The sequence below is a fragment of the Stegostoma tigrinum genome, chromosome 3 (genome assembly GCF_030684315.1).
Source record: "Stegostoma tigrinum isolate sSteTig4 chromosome 3, sSteTig4.hap1, whole genome shotgun sequence".
Lineage (NCBI taxonomy): Eukaryota > Metazoa > Chordata > Chondrichthyes > Orectolobiformes > Stegostomatidae > Stegostoma > Stegostoma tigrinum.
Window position 1 is genome coordinate 130,011,910 of NC_081356.1, and position 20,301 is coordinate 130,032,210.

Consider the following 20,301-nt stretch of genomic DNA (forward strand, 5'->3'; position numbering starts at 1 on the left):
ATGGATTGCAGCAAGAGCAGTGAACCAATGTTTATATATATATATATATATATATATATATATGAGAGCAGCCCTACACTAAAAGGTCCAAATCTCTAGTATTCACCGAGATTACAATTTGAAACATGTGGTCAGTTTTTTTTTGCCAAAATTATCCAGACATTAGAATTTAAATCAGTGGCTACATAACTATTAAAGCATGATACATATAAATACATTCAAGAATTCTCGCCATCAAACAAACCTTTTCAGGGAGAGCACTTTTGAATCCTTGTGAGCAAGGGATTAAGTTTTAAACCATTTTTTTGCTGATGAAAATAGTAAGCCAATAAGGTTTCACCTTCGCATGTTTTTGTAAATAACCATTATGCAAAGTTAATTTTGTGTGCTCCTGTAACTAAAGGATGTCATTGTTGGGTAAGAGAACACTTTCTCCACCAGCCATTAGGATTAAGTACATGCATATTAGCAACAGTGTACTTTAACGTGTGATAAAAATTCTTTCTAATGATTAGGTTTAGAACTGCAACACTTCAGAGGCCTCTAATATGAAACATTATATGTGGTCTGAAGTAGAGAATTTTATTTGCAAAAGAACTGAATTTAAAAGTGGCTAAATTCATTCATGTAAGGTAATTTTAACTGCCAGAGAACCATGAGGAGACTAAATGGACTTGAAACTGTACTACAGCCAAGAAGGGCTAATAAGTGCCCCATACACCATTGATTCATTGCTCTGCAACATTTACACAAAAGCAAAATTAAAGCATAAAATGGCCAGTAGAGGGAAAGGAGGGGTGGTGGTGTGATATTGATAGTCCAGAAGCTTGGTGAAGGAGATTTTTAAAAATGTGCGAGTCATGAGTGGGCATCACCAAAGTTCTGTACTGGCTTAAATGATTTACTGGAAACTATAATACTAATTTATCTTTTAAAACCTGAACATGGACACTAGAATTAGCAACCCAAATTTTACTATGTAATCATGGTTAATTTAGTGATTTCTAGCATTGCTCATCTGAAAGTACTTTTTCAAAACCACCACAAGCAAACTTTAAGCACTTAATGATTTCTTTTTAAAAAGGCTGGATCCAATCCTCCATGCATACTTTTTTTCTTAAATGAGTGGGTCTGACTAGTTGATCATAACTTGCAGTTCACGGAGGTAACAATCAGTTTCAATGTACATATACTGAAGCTTTGACCAGTTGATCAGAACCCACCAAGCATATAAACAATGTGCAGAGAGAATAAGCATGAGTTGTTTTAAAGTCCGTGGACTTTTTGTTTATTCCTCTCAGTAATAATGCATTTAGAATTTATGTAAAATGTTTTTTAAAAAAAAGCTTTGGATGTTCATCATTCCTAAAACAATAAAAAGGGTGGGGGGAAAAACTGGGATGGATATGGAAGGATGAATACTCACTCAACCATTCTTCTGACAAAAAAATTACAGCACCTTTTCACCAGAAATAATTTTAACACAGTCAACACAAAATTACCACAACTAACACTATATAGAGAGAGACCACCACATTAGAACAGTCAGAAATTTTAAAAAACCTCTCGTTATTTTTTTAAGAACAGGACATGACATAAAAAAAATTATTAATTTTAAAAGATTACTTAGTCTTGAGAAATCTTACGTACAAAATGATAGCAAACCAATCAGGGCTATGATACAGCCATCACTCTGTTGTAACCACGCCAAACTTCTGGTTAAAGATGGACAAGACAGACCAAACAGAATGTTCATACATGTGAACTCACCAATAGCTCTTTCAAAAAAAAACACACACGAGTATTTGAAAAACTGCAATCGCATTATTTGCTGTAATTTTAAAAACTGCGGCTGGAAATTTTACTCAATGCATCACTAGCAATATAAAGAGTGCAAAGTTATTTCTAACAGTTGTTTATAGCAGCTACATGAAGCTATACTGATTATTCTGTACCAGTATTGGAATAATGTGAGCTGTGACATTATTAAATGTAGTGTTCTTAGTGATCAACTTCTCTAAGTTTAGAATGAAATAAAAAAATTTGTTACATTTGAGATGGTATAAATGTTAGAATGTATTTTTGCAAAGTAAAATCAACAAATAATTAATTACCTAGGATTATTGTCAATTTAAAGTTATGTACAAGTCACATACAATTTAAAGTCAGAGTCCAAAAAAATCTAGTTAACTATGTTCAGGATGATGCTAAGTGGAAGTAATGCTTAGGAATGGCCCAACAATAAGCCACACCTAATTTATGGAAAAGTAGATTTTGAACCAAAAGTTTCACGACAAATCCATATTCTGAACTACTAACCTTCAATATTGCATGCGTGCAAAAAATCTAATCAGAAGGGTCATCATATCATGACTGCACATCGGTTTTATTCTTAAGTGTTTCTATATTTCAATTGATTGCTCAGGGAAATTAATCTAAATTCCAGAAATATTTTAACTTAGAAACTGCTTTCACGATTTGGTTTAGAAAATCAGCTTCCACTGAAAAGAACAAAAATAGAAAATATAACAGAAATGAAGGCCTCATTTTTCAACATCAAGTTCTTCAGCTGTAGACTTCAAACTTGTGGTTACACATTTAACTGATTTCTGAATATACAGTTTGTGTTAAACAATTATGTTAAAAATGTAAAGCTCAAAAACAAATCAGTTCTACTAAGTTCACATCAGCACTAACAAAGGCTTCTATCCATGGATTAATGATCTCTAACCATCAGTCATTAGAAACTTTTAAAAAAATTTCTTATTAAATTTTTGCTCCTCAATCCAGATGTTTATAAAGTGGACCACTGCTGCTCCATCAGAATCCATTTTTACAATCCTCTTTTGCCGATGTTAACTAAAATTGCTGGTATTCTGAGACTATTAACATAAATGGCATTGTGCGATTAAATAACACTTTGGCAGGAAGGGGTATGGTTGTTTTCCCATGTTCCTACAGATTTCAATATTTTTACAAAGATATGGAAAAGTCTGCTTCAAACAGATGCCAATGAATGCAAAGCATTTTTAAATTTATCATAATTTTAGCACCATTTTTTCCAATGTATTCACAATTTATTTGCAATGTAAAAGAAAGCATTTTTAAAAGTAAATACTAAAATGGGTATTCACTCCTATCCTTGTCAGTAAATCTTAGCCCCCTCTTCAAAGGTTTTCACACAGCTGTCTTTAGGAGAAAACAGCATGCCAATAAGCACCCGTTAGAATAAATGTAGAGCCTCTAATATTATTCTGAGAAAAGGTCTTAAAGATTACTATTAGCGTCAAGGCCTGCTTTACTTCAGTCATGCCACACCCTACTGGTACAGGAAGGAGGGATAAGTACTATATAGCCAACTACTTGCATGCAATATTCCATGCAGAAGGCAGCTAAAGTCCAGCAACTAGAGGCTTTAGGGCAATTAAGGAAAAAATAAGCAACACAAACAATTTGAACAATAGGTTAGAATTGGTAAGAACATTAGTTTCATTCAAAACAGAAGAAAACTGCTTAAGGATTTCTAAAAGCATATGCCACTTGAAACTGAGGTCAGATTCGAAGTATCACTTAAACTAACAGAATTCTATGCATTGGTCATTAAATGGTCATAGCAGTGCTTTTCTTGACTACATTCTCATGTCTGTAGCTAAAAATGTGAATTCCTAACTAGAAATGTGGTTAGCTTTCAAAAATACATTTGTACTAAATAAGTGCTTATGAAATCCTGCAATATAAAGAAATGCTTTTTGACACAAGTCATCTCTATAGTAACATATAAACATACCACGTTGAAAGTGGTGGGCTGCTTTGATCAGAATGTTTTTGCAGTTTCACATACAGAAGTGAAAGTCCATGCACACCACATCAACAGCCTTGTTCTCATCAACCCTTTCTGTTATGTCTAGAAAAAACTTCAGCAAACTATTTAGCCATGATTTTCCCTTCACAAATCCATAGTAACTCTTCTGAATCAATAAACATTTTCCAAGTGACTGTTAATTCTATTCTGAATTGTTGTTCTTAAATTAATTCTAACCTAAGTAGAGAGTGGCACGGTGGCTCAGTGGTTAGCACTGCTGCCTCACAGCACCAGGGACCTGGGTTCAATTCCACCCTCAGGCAACTGTCTGTGTTGAGTTGCACGTTCTCCGTGTCTGTGTGGGTTTCCTCTGGGTGCTCTAGTTTCGTTCCACAGTCCAAAGATGTGCAGAATAGGTGGATTGGCTGCGCTAAATTGCCACTAGTGCTCAAAGATGTGTAGATTAGGTGGGTTATAGGGGGATGAGTCTGGGTGGGATGCTTTGAGGTTCAATGTGGACTTGTTGGGCCAAAGGGCCTGTTTCCACACTGTAGGCATTCTATGATAAGGGGCCAGATTAGCAGGTTGAGCTAAAGCCTATGAGAAAAAAAAACGTTTTGGCACTGCACAAGCATGCAATACTGGGTCTAGAACACCTTAAAAATATCTATTATGCAAATGAGAGTAAAATTCTTATGATATGCTGCTGTGTTTCATACATACTCTAAGGAGCATTATTCTAAGCTAAGCCTCACTTGTTCTTTGTACAGCACATTAAAAAACTATAAAATTAAGCAACACTGCACATGAACCAATGTATAATGGAAGGAAATCCTAAATATTACCATGCACGTTTTTAACATTAACCTTAAGCAGTTTTAAAGACTGTAAGAAGGGTAAGAAGATTACGCACACTTCATATTATATACATCCCACCCAAAATCAGAAAGAATCTGATGGCTGTAGATTCAATAGTTTGATTTTTTTTTAAAGTGTACTCATGCAGTTAGTAATAGACCAAAAGATAGACTTGCCATGATGAAACCAAGATCACAACTGCATTAATTGTGTTGTTATATTTCTGCCCTAAAGCTTCTAATGCCATCTGCCTCAGGTAGCTGTACGTGATCTAACTATGAACAGTAAGGTAGGCACAGACCAAGCAGTTGGAAATACAGCTTGGCACGCAGACACCGGACGAGAGAGACTGCAGCAAGGGTTTCACGTGATCGTGTGTAATGTTCGTCCACACCTTAGTCTTCGATTTGGGGCTGTCACCATTCCTAGATTCTTCAGGCACTTCATCAACTCTGCCTGTGCTGCCTGCATTCAGCCATCTTGTCTTCTCCCGCTGCTGTTTCTGAGAACTTTGCTTGAGAGGGGAGCGAGAGCTAGAGTCACTGTCCTCTGGGAAAGTAAAACCTGTGGCAGAGGGTGGGATTTCAACATCACTGCGATTCTTAGTTTTTTCTCGCAGAGCTGGACAACGATAAGGATAACCAGTTCTGTAACCCTGCAAGAAGACATAATAGCAGATGTAAAAGGAGAAAATATAGTCTTCGTATTTTGTTGAGAAATGCTGAACTTCAGTGTTTCGAAGTATTAGAAAGCCTCCAGTAATTTAACAATGTATGAAAGTACAGACGATTAAATGAGCTGGCCAGGGTTGTTTTCATACCGGAGGCCTGTGACCAGCAGAGTCCCACAGGGTTCAGTATTGGGTCCACTTTTGTTTGTCATTTAGAAAAATGATTTGGATGAGAATATAGGAGGAATGATTAGTAAGTTTGCAGATGGCATCAAAATTGATGGTATAGTGAATAGTGAAGATTATCTCAAACTACAAAGAGATCTTCAGCAGTTGGGTAAATAGCCTGAGGAACGGCTAGTGGAGTTTAATTTGGATGAATGTGATTGCATTTTGGTAATCCAAACAAGGACAGGACTTAGACAATTAGTAGTCGGGCCCTGGGTAATGTGGTGAATCAAGAGAGACCTAGGGGTCTCCATCTGCCACTCTTCAGGCCTAATCGATTAAGAACTCTTTGCAATCTTAGATAACCTTGTTCACAGGCTACTATACCACCAATTCTGGTGACATCCGCAAATTTGCTAACGAGTAGCTTTATCAAATTTTTAATTCCAAATACTTAAGTGGTACTGGGTTTCAAACCAAGATCCTCACATTATCTGACTTTCTAGATTAATAGTCTTTAATACCACTGTACCATTGCATGCCCTAAGTGATCACTTCTACTGATACTGGCATCTATTTAAATACTCAAACTGTCATGGCAAGATCTGAACTCTCATTCTCCAAATTATTGTTTTTCTTTACTTCGTTGGCCGAATGCATCATTTGTAACGCCAATATTTCCTGCCCATCCATGTGTGACTCTGAACTGAGTTTCACAGAATAAAAAAAAGTCAAAACAACTGTGGATGCTGGAAATCAGAAACAAGAACAGAATTTGCTGTAATATCTCTGGTCTGACAGTGCATGTGGAGTGAAGTCAGAGTTTAGGTTTTGGGTCGCTTGGGTCCTAAAGGACAAAGCTGCTAGACTGAATCTACAGCAGGTGATGAGGGGACCAACAAGGGAAAAACATACTTGATCTCATCATTGCCAATCTGCTGGGTGCATTGCATCTGTTTGTGACAGTTATCAGCAAGGATGACCACTGCACAATGCTTGAGGAGACCAAGTCCAGTGAGTTCTGAAGAAGGGACACTGGACCTGAAATGTTAACTGATTTGTCTCTACAGATACTGCCAGCTTACATTTTCCAGCAATTTCTGTTTTTGTTACTGAGTTTCACAGGCCAGTTAAGAGTCAGTTACATTGCTGTATGTTTGGCATCAAGTGTCAGCCAGACTAGGTAAGGACAGCAAAATTACTTCCCCTCAACAACTTGTCTTTAAACTCCTCTAATTTTCTTCAAGTCAGAGTGGTTGCCATGGGTACCTGCAAGGGCCCCAGTTATGCTAGCTTCTTTGTGGGGTACATGAACATTCCTTGTTTTAGTCCTATTCTGCCCCCTACCGATATATCCATAATATCATCTGTGCTGCTTCCCTGTTTCATCCAGAATTGGAAAAGTTCATCAATTTTGCTTCCGATTTCTACCCTGCCCTTACTTTCACTTAGTCTATCTGAGTTCTCCCTTCCCTTCCTCGACATCTGTTTCCATTTCTGGGGAGAGACTAGCCACTAATATCCACAATAAAACCACCTACTCCCACAGCTACCTGGATTATACATCCTCGCTCTCTGCTTCCTGTAAAGATTCCATTCCATTCCATTCTCTCAGTTCCTCCGCGCGCACACTCTCTCTACACCCCCTTCTCTCTCTCACTCACACACTTACACTCACATACACACACACACACACTATTTATAGACAGCTAGTCAATATGGTGTTTAATAAATTCCTGATTTAGAAATAAAACCAGTCTGACTCCAAACCAAAACACAAACAGATTCTAAAGAAGGCTTGTGATAATGGGAACTGCAGATGCTGGAGAATCCAAGGTAATAAAATGTGAGGCTGGATGAACACAGCAGGCCCAGCAGCATCTCAGGAGCACAAAAGCTGACGTTTCTGGCCTAGGCCCTTCAGCAGAGAGGGGGATGGGATGAGGGTTCTGGAATAAATAGGGAGAGAGGGGGAGGCGGACCGAAGATGGAGAGAAAAGAAGATAGGTGAAGAGGAGAGTATAGGTGGGGAGGTAGGGAGGGGATAGGTCAGTCCAGGGAAGACGGACAGGTCAAGGAGGTGGGATGAGGTTAGTAGGTAGGAGATGGAGGTGCGGCTTGGGGTGGGAGGAAGGGATGGGTGAGAGGAAGAACAGGTTAGGGAGGCAGAGACAGGTTGGACTGGTTTTGGGATGCAGTGGGTGGAGGGGAAGAGCTGGGCTGGTTGTGTGGTGCATTGGGGGGAGGGGACAAACTGGGCTGGTTTTGGGATGAGGTGGGGGGAGGGGAGATTTTGAAGCTGGTGAAGTCCACATTGATACCATTGGGCCGCAGGGTTCCCAAGCTGAATATGAGTTGCTGTTCCTGCAACCTTCGGGTGTCATCATTGTGGCACTGCAGGAGGCCCATGATGGACATGTCATCTAAAGAATGGGAGGGGGAGTGGAAATGGTTTGCGACTGGGAGGTGCAGTTGTTTATTGCGAACCGAGCTGAGGTGTTCTGCAAAGCGGTCCCCAAGCCTCCACTTGGTTTCCCCAATGTAGAGGAAGACACACCGGGTACAGTGGATGCAGTATACCACATTGGCAGATGTGCAGGTGAACCTCTGCTTAATGTGGAAAGTCATCTTGGGGCCTGGGATAGGGGTGAGGGAGGAGGTGTGGGGGCAAGTGTAGCATTTCCTGCGGTCGCAGGGGAAGGTGCCGGGTGTGGTGGGGTTGTAGGGCAGTGTGGACCGAACAAGGGAGTCACGGAGACAGTGGTCTCTCCGGAAAGTAGACAAGGGTGGGGATGGAAAAATGTCTTGGGTGGTGCACATCCCAGATGTCTGAGCTCTTCCAGGACCGCAACTTTCCTCCCACAGTGGTCGAGAACGCCCTTGACTGCGTCTCCCGCATTTCCCGCAACACATCCCTCACACCCTGCCCCCGCCACAACTGCCCAAAGAGGATCCCCCTCGTTCTCACACACCACCCCACCAACCTCCGGATACAACGCATCATCCTCCGACTCTTCCGCCATCTACAATCTGACCCCACCACACAAGACATTCTTCCATCCCCACCCTTGTCTGCTTTCCGGAGAGACCACTCTCTCCGTGACTCCCTTGTTCGCTCCACACTGCCCTCCAACCCCACCATACTCAACATCTTCCCCTGCAACCGCAGGAAATGCTACACTTGGCCCCACACCTCCTCCCTCACCCCTATTCCAGGCCCAAAGATGACATTCCACATTAAGCAGAGGTTCACCTGCACATCTGCCAATGCGGTATACTGCATCCACTGTACCCGGTGTGGCTTCCTCTACATTGGGGAAACCAAGCGGAGGCTTGGGGACCGCTTTGCAGAACACCTCCGCTCGGTTCGCAATAAATAACTGCACCTCCCAGTCGCAAACCATTTCCACTCCCCCTCCCATTCTTTAGATGACATGTCCATCATGGGCCTCCTGCAGTGCCACAATGATGCCACCCGAAGGTTGCAGGAACAGCAACGCATATTCCGCTTGGGAACCCTGCAGCCCAATGGTATCAATGTGGACTTCACCAGCTTCAAAATCTCTCCTTCCCCCACCGCATCCCAAAACCAGCCCAGTTTGTCCCCTCCCCCCACTGCATCCCAAAACCAGTCCAACCTGTCTCTGCCTCCCTAACCTGTTCTTCCTCTCACCCATCCCTTCCTCCCACCCCAAGCCGCACCTCCATCTCCTACCTACTAACCTCATCCCCCCTCCTTGACCTGTCCGTCCTTCCTGGACTGACCTATCCCCTCCCTACCTCCCCACCTATACTCTCCTCTCCACCTATCTTCTTTTCTCTCCATCTTCGGTCCGCCTCCCCCTCTCTCCCTATTTATTCCAGTTCCCTCACCCCATCCCCGTCTCTGATGAAGGGTCTAGGCCCGAAACGTCATCTTTTGTGCTCCTGAGATGCTGCTGGGCCTGCTGTGTTCATCCAGCCTCACATTTTATTGTCTAAAGAAGGCCTCACACCTTACGCATATTGTCTGATCTAAAATGTCACCTCTCCGTTAAACTAATAAACAGTTCTCTCAGGACAGTGACTTCAAAGGAATTTAGGGATTTACATATATATATTAATCAATTAAAACCCTCAAACTGATTAAAGATGTAACAGTATCTCAGGTTTGTTTAGTACATCCTCATCAGTGGTGTGACCCTTTGATTTCTCTCACTAACACCTGGAGGAGTACGACTCTGAAAGTTTGTGTTTTCAAATAAGCATGTTAGGACTATAACCTGGTGTCATGTGATTTCTGACCTACATTCAGAGGAGGCCAGCTTTGACAAGGGAGCCTCTGAAATGTCCACCTTCTTCCTCAACTGGTGATTCCCCAGCACCACCATCGACAGTGCCCTCAACCAAGTCCGACTCATCTCCTGCACTTCCACTTACACCCCCACCCTTCCCTCCCATGACTGTGATGGGTATCCCCTTGTCCTTAGCTACCACCCCACCAGCATACACATCTAGAAGATCATCGGGCACTGTTTCTGCCACCTATAGCGAGATGCCACCACCAGACATGTTTTCCTCTCCCCTCCCTTCTCCACCTTCCCCAGGGACCATTCCCTCTGGGACAACCTGGTCCAATCTTCTTTTGCTCTGAATAACCCCCTCAGCACCTTCCTGTGTAACTGCCGAAGGTGTAACACCTGCTTATTTACCTCCTCCATCCCCGGTACCTGCACATCCCACAATCTGGTCTACTGCATTCACTGCTGACAATGTGGTCTCCTCTACATTAGGGAAACAAAGTGTAGACTGGATGACCACTTCGCAGAACATCTATGTTCTGCCTGCAAAAAATAAACCCTGAGCTTCCAGTTGCTTGTCACTTTAACATATCACCCTGTTTCCTGGCCAACATTTCTATTTCAGACTTGCTGCAATGTTCCAGCAGAGCTGGAGGAACATCACCTCATTTTCCACCGGGGGTCCCTGCAGCCCTCCAGACTCAATGTCAGGTTCAATAAGTTTAGAGCCTGAACTCTCCCATGTCCTAGCCCCTTAACCTATGCACCAGGACTTGTTATCACATAGTCAGCCATTATGCACTACCTATTGTCAGTCACTAACTGTCCCCATACATCCAGACAACATCCTAGCTAGATTGTTTTCAACTCCTTTGTCTGTTCAACTGTTCTTGTCTCTCTTTGGATTCTATCCCCACCTATCATTTAGTTCTTACCCTCTCCCTCCACCCTATCTTTTGCAAATAAACCAACATTTTCCTAGCTACCATCAGTTCCAAGGATGGGTCGTTGGACCTGAAACTGTAACTCTGATTTTTCTTCATAGATGCTGCCAGACCTGTTGAGCTTTTGCAGCAACTTCTGTTTTTGTCCCTGAAAAGGACGTTGGTGAATCAGTTTCAGGACTCGATGAAGGGTCTAGGCCCGAAACGTCAGCTTTTGTGCTCCTGAGATGCTGCTGGGCCTGCTGTGTTCATCCAGCCTCACATTTCATTACGTTGGTGAATCAGATGGGTTTTTATAACAATGATGGCTCATGGTCACAATTACGGAGACAAGCCTTTAAACTTCAGCTTTACACCAGCTGCAACCGTGGAATCTGAATCTATGTCTCAAGAGTATTTTCCTGGGCTTCTGAATACCAATTCAGTACCATTACTACTGTACCATCATTCCCAGAGTTGGCCCCCTGAATTATTAGTTCAGTAACATAACCGCTGCACTACTTACTATTGTATTCTCCAATCTAGACAACACAACTTTACAAGCACAGAAGTGAATGCTTCCAAGAACAAAAACCTAATATGAATAATATGCCAATATGAACAGAGTCAAGTAGCAGACACCCTCAGGAATGAAATCTCTGCCTGACTAAATATTCTAATACACTACTCTGAATTTTCAAAACTGCATACTGCTAATTAGGATTCCTCTGGAAGTGCAATAACTTGATTTATAATAGTGCCTTTTTGCAGAAATGGTATATCACAGAAACACAAGGAATGAATCTTTACTTGAAACAGTCTCGGTTTAACTAAGTCACCAAACCATCATCTATCATTCTCCTGAAAATTCAGAAGCTTTCCCTTACTGGGCTTACCAGGTTATCCAACATTCTCATTATAGCTTCAAATTCTTGCTCCCCAGTCAGCCATTTGGGATGTGAACTATTTTCATCACCCCCTGAAGATTCAGGACAGCGAGACTTGGCTTTGTATTTTACAGGATCCAGCAGAATCAAATTGTCAGGCCCTCCAGCACTGGCCATTGTACGAACCTAGAAACACAACAGTATTTAAATTTTAATAACAGAAATTCTGAAAGTGTTCCTTCACTATTATCGATGCTAACTCTTCTGGACATACTTACGTCTTCTGGACACAAGTTGTGAAGAAGACACAAGGAGGGTAGAGGAGAGGAAGGTAGGTAGGTAAAGTGAGTGGGTGAAGATCTGGCAAATGAATATAACATGTGAAAATGAAATTGTCCGCTTCGGCAGTAAGAATAAACAACAAGCATGTTATCTAAATGGTGAGAGATTGCAGAGCTCTGAAACGCAGAGGGATGTAGGAGTCCTAGCACATCATTTTCAGAAGTTTATTATACAGATAATAGGAAATGTGTAGGAATGCCAGTGGAAACTTACCTTGTATTATGAGAAGGAGTAACTGCAAGGGTTAAGATTCAATCATGCAGGACACTGTCCTAAAAAGTCTACCCTGCATTCATAGGCTGTGACCCCTGATTCTGGACTCTCCGGTCAGAGGACATCCTTCCTGCATCTATCCTGTTTAGCTATTATAACTTTGTAGGTTTCAATGAAATTCTACAGCATTCTTTTAAACTCTGAATATCCAGTTTCTCCCTCTACATCTGTCCTGGCATCCAGGAATCAGTCTGGGAAAACTTTACTGTATCCCCTCAATAGCCAGAATATTCTTCTGCAGATAAGATCAAAAAGGCAAAAGAAAATACTCCGGGTGGGGTCACACCAGTGCCCTGTACAGTCACAGCAAGACATTCCTGCTACTGTGCTCAAATCATTTCGCTGCGAAGATCAACATATCAGTTACCTTATTCACCGCCTGCTGCACCTGCATGCTTACTCTCCTAACGTCTGTGAGGACACTCATATCTCATTGTACCTCCCCATTTCTCACTCTATCACCATTCAAATCATAATCTACCTACCACATATGTATCCACATCATACCACATCTGCCACATATTTGCCCACTAACTTAACTTGCCTAAATGGCATTCAAACTTCTCTGCATGCTCCTCACAGCATACCCTCCCATTCAGCTTTGTGTCACCCAAAACTGGGAAATATGACATAGTTTCCTGATTTAATATATATTGTAAATAGGCATATCATGAAAAGCCACTCAGAAATTGATCCATTTATTCCTACATGACCCCAAAACCATTTAATTTTCAATGATCTCGTATGGGACATTATCAAAAATCTTTTGAAAATCCAAGTAAACGCACCCACTGACCCCACCTCATCACTCAATTAGGTACATCCTCAAAAAATTCCAGCAGATTTGTCAAGCACAACTTCCCCTTTGTAAATCCACGCCATGTCCGATCTTGTCGCTATCTTCCAAGTACTCTGCTATTAAATCTTTTACACTAACTGTAGCATATTTCCCCACTACTGATGTCAAGCTAACTGATCTATATACTGTTTTCTCTCTGCCTCCCTTCTTAAATAATGGAGTTACATTAGCTACCCTCCAATCCAAATAAACTTTTCCAGAGTTTACTGAATTTTGGAAGATGACAACTAGCACATTTTCTATTTCTAGGGCCAATGCCTCAGGTACTCTGGGATGAAACTTATCAAGCCCTGGGGATTTATCTGCCATTATTAGGGAAATGGTGTTGGGGAAGATAATATTAATTTCTTTCAGGTCCTCTTTCTCATTAGGCCAAACGCTGCCCCTACATATTTGGGATTAAAAAAAATCATTTGTGGGACATGGGCATCACTGGCTGGCCAGCTTTAATTACCCATCCCTAGTTGCCCTTGAAGTGGTGGTAGTGAGCTGCCTTCTTGAACTGCCACAGTCTGTGTGCTATAGTAGATCCCCAATGCCCTTAGGGAGGGAAATCCAGGATTTTGACCCATGGCCAGTGAAGGAATGGTGATATATTTCCAAGTGAGAATGGTGAGTGGCTTTAAGGGAATCATCTCTGTATCTGCTTTTGTGAAGACAGAACTAAAATATTAATTTAATTGGTCTGCCATTTTTTCGTTCCCTATTTTCAATCTCCCTCGGATTCTGACCATGGGGGACCTGTACTTGTCGTTACCAATCTTTTTCTCTTCATGAACCTATAGAAGCTTTTACTATCCATTTGCTCTACCCTGCAAGCTTACTCTTGTACTCTGCTCTCCCACTCAGTCTCTCTTTGACAGAATCTAGACTGTCCCCAATCCTAAAGTCTGTTGGATTTTTGGCCAATCTGAAAGCCTCATCCTTGGATTAGCACTTTTCTTAATTTCACTTGCTGCATTATGATCTGGCCGCATTTCCAGTTTTAATTTAATAGAAGATTAGACCAACAACCTTTGCTGATCATCTAAGCACACTTTAAAGGTTTGTCACTGCCTAGCTACCATTATCCCTTTAAATAATGATGCTGAATTTATCATAGCAAGCTCGCATTTCATTCCACTGTAATTTCCTTTATTTAAATTGAAACCCCTAGTCTCTGAAACAACTACATCACTCTCCATCTTAATTCACTTTATTCTACTGTGGTCACTCTTCCTTAAGGCCTAACACAACGAGACTGTCAATTCGTCCTTCGTCATTACACAACACAAAGTCCAGGATGTCTTTTTCTCCATCTAATTCCTCAACATGTTGATTCATAAAACTAACCTCCAATAATCTCCCCTTCAGGGTGTTGCTATTGATTTGATTTGCTCAATCTACATGCAGATTGAGGTCATTTGTAATTAAAGGCAGTTGTTGGCATAGTGGTTTTACTGCTAGGCAATTAAGGCAGAAACTCGGCTAATATTCTGGGGCCTGTGTTTGAATCCTGCCACAGTAGATAGTGGAACTTGAATTCAATGAATAATATCTGGAATTAAGAATTTACTGATGTTTGTTGATCAGTAGACTCTTCAGATTATTGCCAATTGTCAGAAAAACCTATCTGACTCACGAATGTCCTTCAGGGGTGGAAATCTACATCCTCACTCAGTCTGGCCTACAAGCAACTGCCCTCTAAAATGGCTTGGCAAGCCACTCCAGACCCCATTAAGTCTCATGGCTTCAGGTTAATCATGCATGAGGAAACCTCCTGCTGGTAACAATGTTCTGTTCTCTCTCAGCTGATGAATCAATACTCCCCCTGTTAAAATGAACTTGGGGGAAGCAATAAGGGTGGCAAGGATGCAAAATAAACTCTGGGTGGGGATTTCAACGTGCGCCACTAAGCATGGCTTAGCAACAGCACTACTGGTCAAGCTGGTCAGGCCCTAAAGAACAAAGCTGCCAGACTGGGTCTACATAGGTGGTGAAGGAACCGAGGGGATAAACTTGCCCTCATCCTTGCCAATCTACCAGCAGCAGATGCATCTGTCCTTGATAGTATCATTAAGAACAACCACCAGATAATCCTTGTGGAGACAAAGTCGTGCCTTCATATTGAGAATAACCTTCATTGTACTGTATGGCACTATCACCATATGAAATGAGACAGACTTTGAACAGACCTAGCAAGTCAAGGTTTAGCATCTATGAGGCACTGTGGGCTATCCAGCACAATCTTCAACATCATGGTGCAGCGTATTCCACACTTAACCATTGCTATCAAGCCAGGGGATCAACCCAGGTTCAATGGAGAGTGCCAGAAAGCATGCCAGAAGAGCAGGTACACCCAAAAAATAAGGCACCATCCTCATGAAGCAAGCAGGACGATTTGTATGCCAAACAGCAAAAGCAGCAGGTGATAGAGCTAAGCAATCCCACAATCAATGGATCAGACGTAAGCTCTGCAGTCCTGCCATACTCAGTTAGGATGTTGGTGGACAATTAAACAACTCACTTGAGGCAGCAGTGGCTCCACAAATATCCCCATCCACAATGACAGAAGAACCCAACAAGTGCAAAGCATAATGCTGAACCATTCACAAGAATCTTCAGCAGAAGGGCTGAGATGGATGACCTATCTCAGCTATTCCATTGGTTTCCAACATCACAGGCAGTGCCCCAGGACTTGCCACTGCTGTAGCCAAGCTCTTCCAGCACAGCTACAACACTGGCAGTGTGGAAAATTGCTGGAGTATGTCTTGTATGCAAAGGACAGGAAAAATCTGACACAGCCAATTATTGTCCAATCAGTCTACTATCAATCATCAGCAAAGTGACAGAAGGTGTCATCACTGTACACAGCACATGCTGACTGTGTATGACATGTTCACTGATGCCCAATATGGCTCCCGCTAGGGTTTTTCAGCTCCTGACCTCAGTACAGCCTTGGTTCAAACATGGACAAAAGATCTGAATTATAGAGGTGAGATGAGAATGACAATCCCTTGACATCAAGGCTGCATTCAACCGTGCGTGGCATCTAGAAGCCCTTACAAAACTGGAATCACTGGGAACAAAAACAGAAGTTTCTGGAAAAGCTTAGCAAATCTGGTAGCATCTGTGAAGAAATAAAATCAGAGTTAACATTTTGGATCCAGTGGCCCTTTCTCAGAACTGCTGGTAGCTAGGAAAATGTATCTAAGAAACTGAATGTATTCAAGAGGCGACTAGATATAGCACTCGGGACAAATGGGATGAAAGGTTGCTGGGAGAAAGTAGGACTCGGCTGTTGAGTTGGATGATCAGCCATGATCGTGAAGAATGGTGGAACTGGCTCGAAGGGCCAAATGGCCTCCTCCTGCTCCTATTTTCTTTGTTTCTATGTTTTTATATGCAAAAGATAGGGTGGGGCGGAGGGGGCAAGGAGTAAATGATAGGTGGGAATAGAGCCCAAAGAAAGAACAACAATTGGGCAGATAAAAGAGTTGATAACGATCTGGCTAGGACATTGTCTGGCTGTTAATGGGGACTGTTAGTGACTAACAATAGGTGGTGTGTAATGGCAGACTACGTGATAACAAGGCCTGATGTGTGGGGTAGGGGCTAGGACATGGAAGAGTTCAGGCTCGAAAATTACTGAACTCGATATGGAGTCCAAAAGGCTGCAGGGTCCCCGAGCGGAAGATGAGGTATTATTCTTCCAGCTTGCACTGAGGTTCGCTGGAACACTGCCACAAACCTGAGACAAAGATGTCAGTCAGGAAGAAGGGTGTTGTGTTAAAGTGGCAGGCAACTGGAAGCTCAGCGTCTTTTTTGAGGGCGGAACACAGGAGTTCTGTGAAGCAGTTACCCACTCTAAGCATCGTTTTCCCAATGTAGAGGAGGCCATATTGTGAGTAGCTCATGCAGTAGACTAGATTGTGGGATGTGCAAGTGAAGTGTTGCTTCACATGGAGGGTATGTTTAGGCCTTTGGATATTGAGGACGGAGGAGGTAAATGAGTAGGTGTTACAGCCTCAGTGGTTGCAGTGGAAGGAGCCGTGGGGCTGTGGGGGTTGTTCAGAGCGAAAGAAGAGGGGACCAGCATGTCCTGGAGGGAATGGTCCCTACAAACGGCGGACAAAGGAGGGGAGAGAAATGTGTCTGGTGGTGGTAGGGGATGGGTCTGGGTGGGATGCTTCAAGGGGCGGTGTGGACTTGTTGGGCCGAAGGGCCTGTTTCCACACTGTAAGTAATATAATCTAATCTAATCTTGCTGGAAGTGTCAGAAATTGCACCTGATGATCTTCTGGATGTGGATGTGGATGGGACCCTGTTGCTGTTGCAGGAGGGAAGTGAGGGGGTGAGGGTGGAAATGCAGGAGATGGGCCCAACTTGGTTGAGGGCCCTGTCGACATCGTTGCTGGGGAATCCTCGGTTTTGGAAGAAGGTGGACATTTCAGAAGCTCCCTTGTCAAAGTTGGCCTCTTCTGAACATAAGCAATGGAGATGGAGGTATGAGAGAATGGAATGGAGTCTTCACAGGAAGCAGGGTGTGATTAAGTATCGTCCAGGCAGCTGTGGGAGGTGTGTGGGGTTAAACTGGAGATCAGTGGCCAGCAATTTCCAGAAATGGAAACAGAGATGTTGAAGAAGGGCAGAGAGGAGTCAGAGATAGACCAGGTGAAAGACAGGGCAGGGTGAAAATTGGAAGTGGAATCAATTAACTTTTCCAAATCCCGACAAGAGAGCAAAGTAAGAGTTGTAGGTGCTTGAGGTTGGTTGGCTCGCCGAGCTGGTTTGTTGTTTTGCAGACGTTTCGTTACCATGCTTGGTAACATCCTCAGTGCTGCCTCAAAAGAAGCGTTGGTGCGTTTTCCTGCCTGGTTTTTAAACTCTGGGGTCTGTTGAGATGGATTGCCTCACTTCTGGTTTTCCTTCGCAGTGGAATGTATATGGGGTCGAGTTCAATGTGTTTATTAATAGCAAGCTTCGTGGAGTGCCATGCCTCTAAGAATTCTCATGCTTGTCTCTGCCTAGCCTGTCCCAGGATCTTGGTGTTGTCCCTGTCAAAGTCGTGGTTCTCCTTGTCCATGTGGACTGAAATGAGTGAGTATTGGTTGTGTCTTTTTGCAGCCAGGTGGTGTTCATGTACTCTTGTTGTTACTTTCCTTCCTGTTTGTCCGATGTAGTGTTTCTCGCAGTCTCTGCAGGGGACTTTGTAGATAACATTGGTTCTGTCCATGGCAGGGAGTGGGTCTTTAGTTCAGGTGAGCAATTGTCATAGGGTTGACATGGGCTTGTGTGCCACTCTGATGCCCAGTGGTCATTGGAGTCTTGTGGTGAGTTCTGACGTGTTCCTGATGTAGGGTAGTGTGATAAGTGTGCTGGGCATGTAGAATCTTTCTGATGTTGTTCTTGTAGGCATCTTCTGACCCAGTTCTTTGGATTGAGCATTTGGAAGAGGCATTCTTCTTCCTCTTGGCGTAGTTCCGCGTTGTTGCCCTTTTAAATAGTGTTCGCACGTAGCTTCGTTTGTGTGTGCTGGGATAGTTACTATTGAAGTTCAATACCTGGTCTGTGTGTGTGGCTTTTCGGTGTACATTCGTTTGCAGTTCCCCATTTGTCTTGCACTCTACCATGACGTCCAAACTACTGGACCTATACCCTGGCCACCCACTTCACCATCAACAGCCAAACATACAAGCAATTCAATGGGACAGAAGCATTGATGCAAAGATTGGAAAGGATCATGCTTCTGCAAATCCAACCTAAACTGTGGATACGCTACGTAGATAACACCACTGTCATCATTAAACGGACCAAATTAGTGAAGACACACAAACTTATAAACAACACCCTCACCGAAATAAGATTCACCAGAGAGGAGAAGAAGAACAAACAGCTACCATTCCTGGGAGTCACGGTAGAGTGCAAGACAAATGGGGAACTGCAAACGAATGTACACTGAAAAGCTACACACGCAGACCAGGTATTGAACTTCAATAGTAACTGTTCCAGCGCACACAAACAAAGCCGCATGCGAACTCTATTTAAAAGGGAAACAACACATTGCAGCAATACGGAGCTACACCAAGAGGAAGAAAAATTCAACACCCACAACCCGAGCTACAGATCTAGTAAAAAACCTTAAGAGTTGTAGGTGCTGGCCGGAATAGGACTGGAACAAGGAATGTTCCATGTACCCCACTAAGAGACAGGCATAACAGCGCCTATGTGCCTATATAACCCATGGCCAACCCTCTGGCCTGAAAAAAATGAGAGAAGTTGCTGAGGTGAGGGCAAGCTTGGCCAGGAGGAGGAGGGTGGTGGTGACTGGGGACAGTTCAGATCTTTGCTCCATGAAGAAGCAGAGAGCCCAAACATCATCCCGGTGGGGAATGGCCGTATAAAGGGACTGCATACCCATGGTAAAGAGGAGGTAGCTGCAACCTGCAAACTGGAATTCTGAAACTGGCGTAAAATGTCAGAGGAATCACGACGTATGTGGGTTGGGACTGGATCAGGGGAGAAACAACTGAGTCAAGGTAGGAAGAGGTGAATTCAGTAGGGCAGGAGCAGGCTGAAACAACAGGTCTGCCCAGGTGATCCTGTTTGTGTATTTTCGGAAGAAGGTAGAAGCAAGCTTTGCAGGGCTGGTGGCCTATCAGCTTGGAGGCAGTGGAGAAGGGTGCAGATCACCCATGAAATGAGGTCAGTTACTGTTGTTGATACAATGCCCTGATGTGCCGTGGTGGGGCATTGCACATTACCTAATATCAGTCACTAACAGTTCGCATTCACAGTTTTTCACCCTCCTAGCCAGATTGTTATCAATTCCTTTGTCTGTCCAACTGTTCTCTCTCTCTTTGGCTCTATTCCCAACTATCGTTTACTCCTTAGCCTCTTCCCCCCCATCCTATCTTCTGCATACGCGCTAACATTTCCCTAGCTATAAAAACAAAATCAAAGTTGCTGGAAAAGCTCAGCAGGTCTGGCAGCAACTGTGCAGGAGAAAACAGAGTTAACGTTTCGGGTCCAGTGACCCTTCCTCAGAACTTGAGGGAGGGTCACCCGACCCGAAACGTTAACTCTGTCTTTTCAGCAACTTTGTTTTTGTTCCTGATGTACAGCATCTGCAGTTCTTTTGGTTTTACAGAAGCAACCATCCCAACACCCACAAACGAAGCTGCATTAGAACATTATTTCAATGAGCCACCACACACTGCAGCACAGACGAACTACGAAGAGCAGAAGAAAATCACCTGT

At 43.0% G+C, this 20,301-nt stretch overlaps 1 protein-coding gene across 6 annotated transcripts in view; it reads right to left on the reverse strand.

Moving 5' to 3' along the window:
- add1 (adducin 1 (alpha)) overlaps window positions 1-20,301 on the reverse strand; it is a 194,718-nt gene that overhangs the window by 64,396 nt on the left and 110,021 nt on the right. For 4 of the 6 annotated variants that reach the window (XM_059644900.1, XM_059644896.1, XM_059644901.1 and 1 more), the window contains exons 9-10: window positions 11,598-11,774; window positions 4,962-5,315 (exon numbers count right to left, since the gene is read on the reverse strand). In XM_059644900.1, the coding sequence (XP_059500883.1) occupies window positions 4,962-5,315; window positions 11,598-11,774 (531 nt within the window). The remainder of the gene's footprint in view (window positions 1-4,961; window positions 5,316-11,597; window positions 11,775-20,301) is intronic. The other 2 variants (XM_048526896.2, XM_059644899.1) reach the window with 1 other exon arrangement.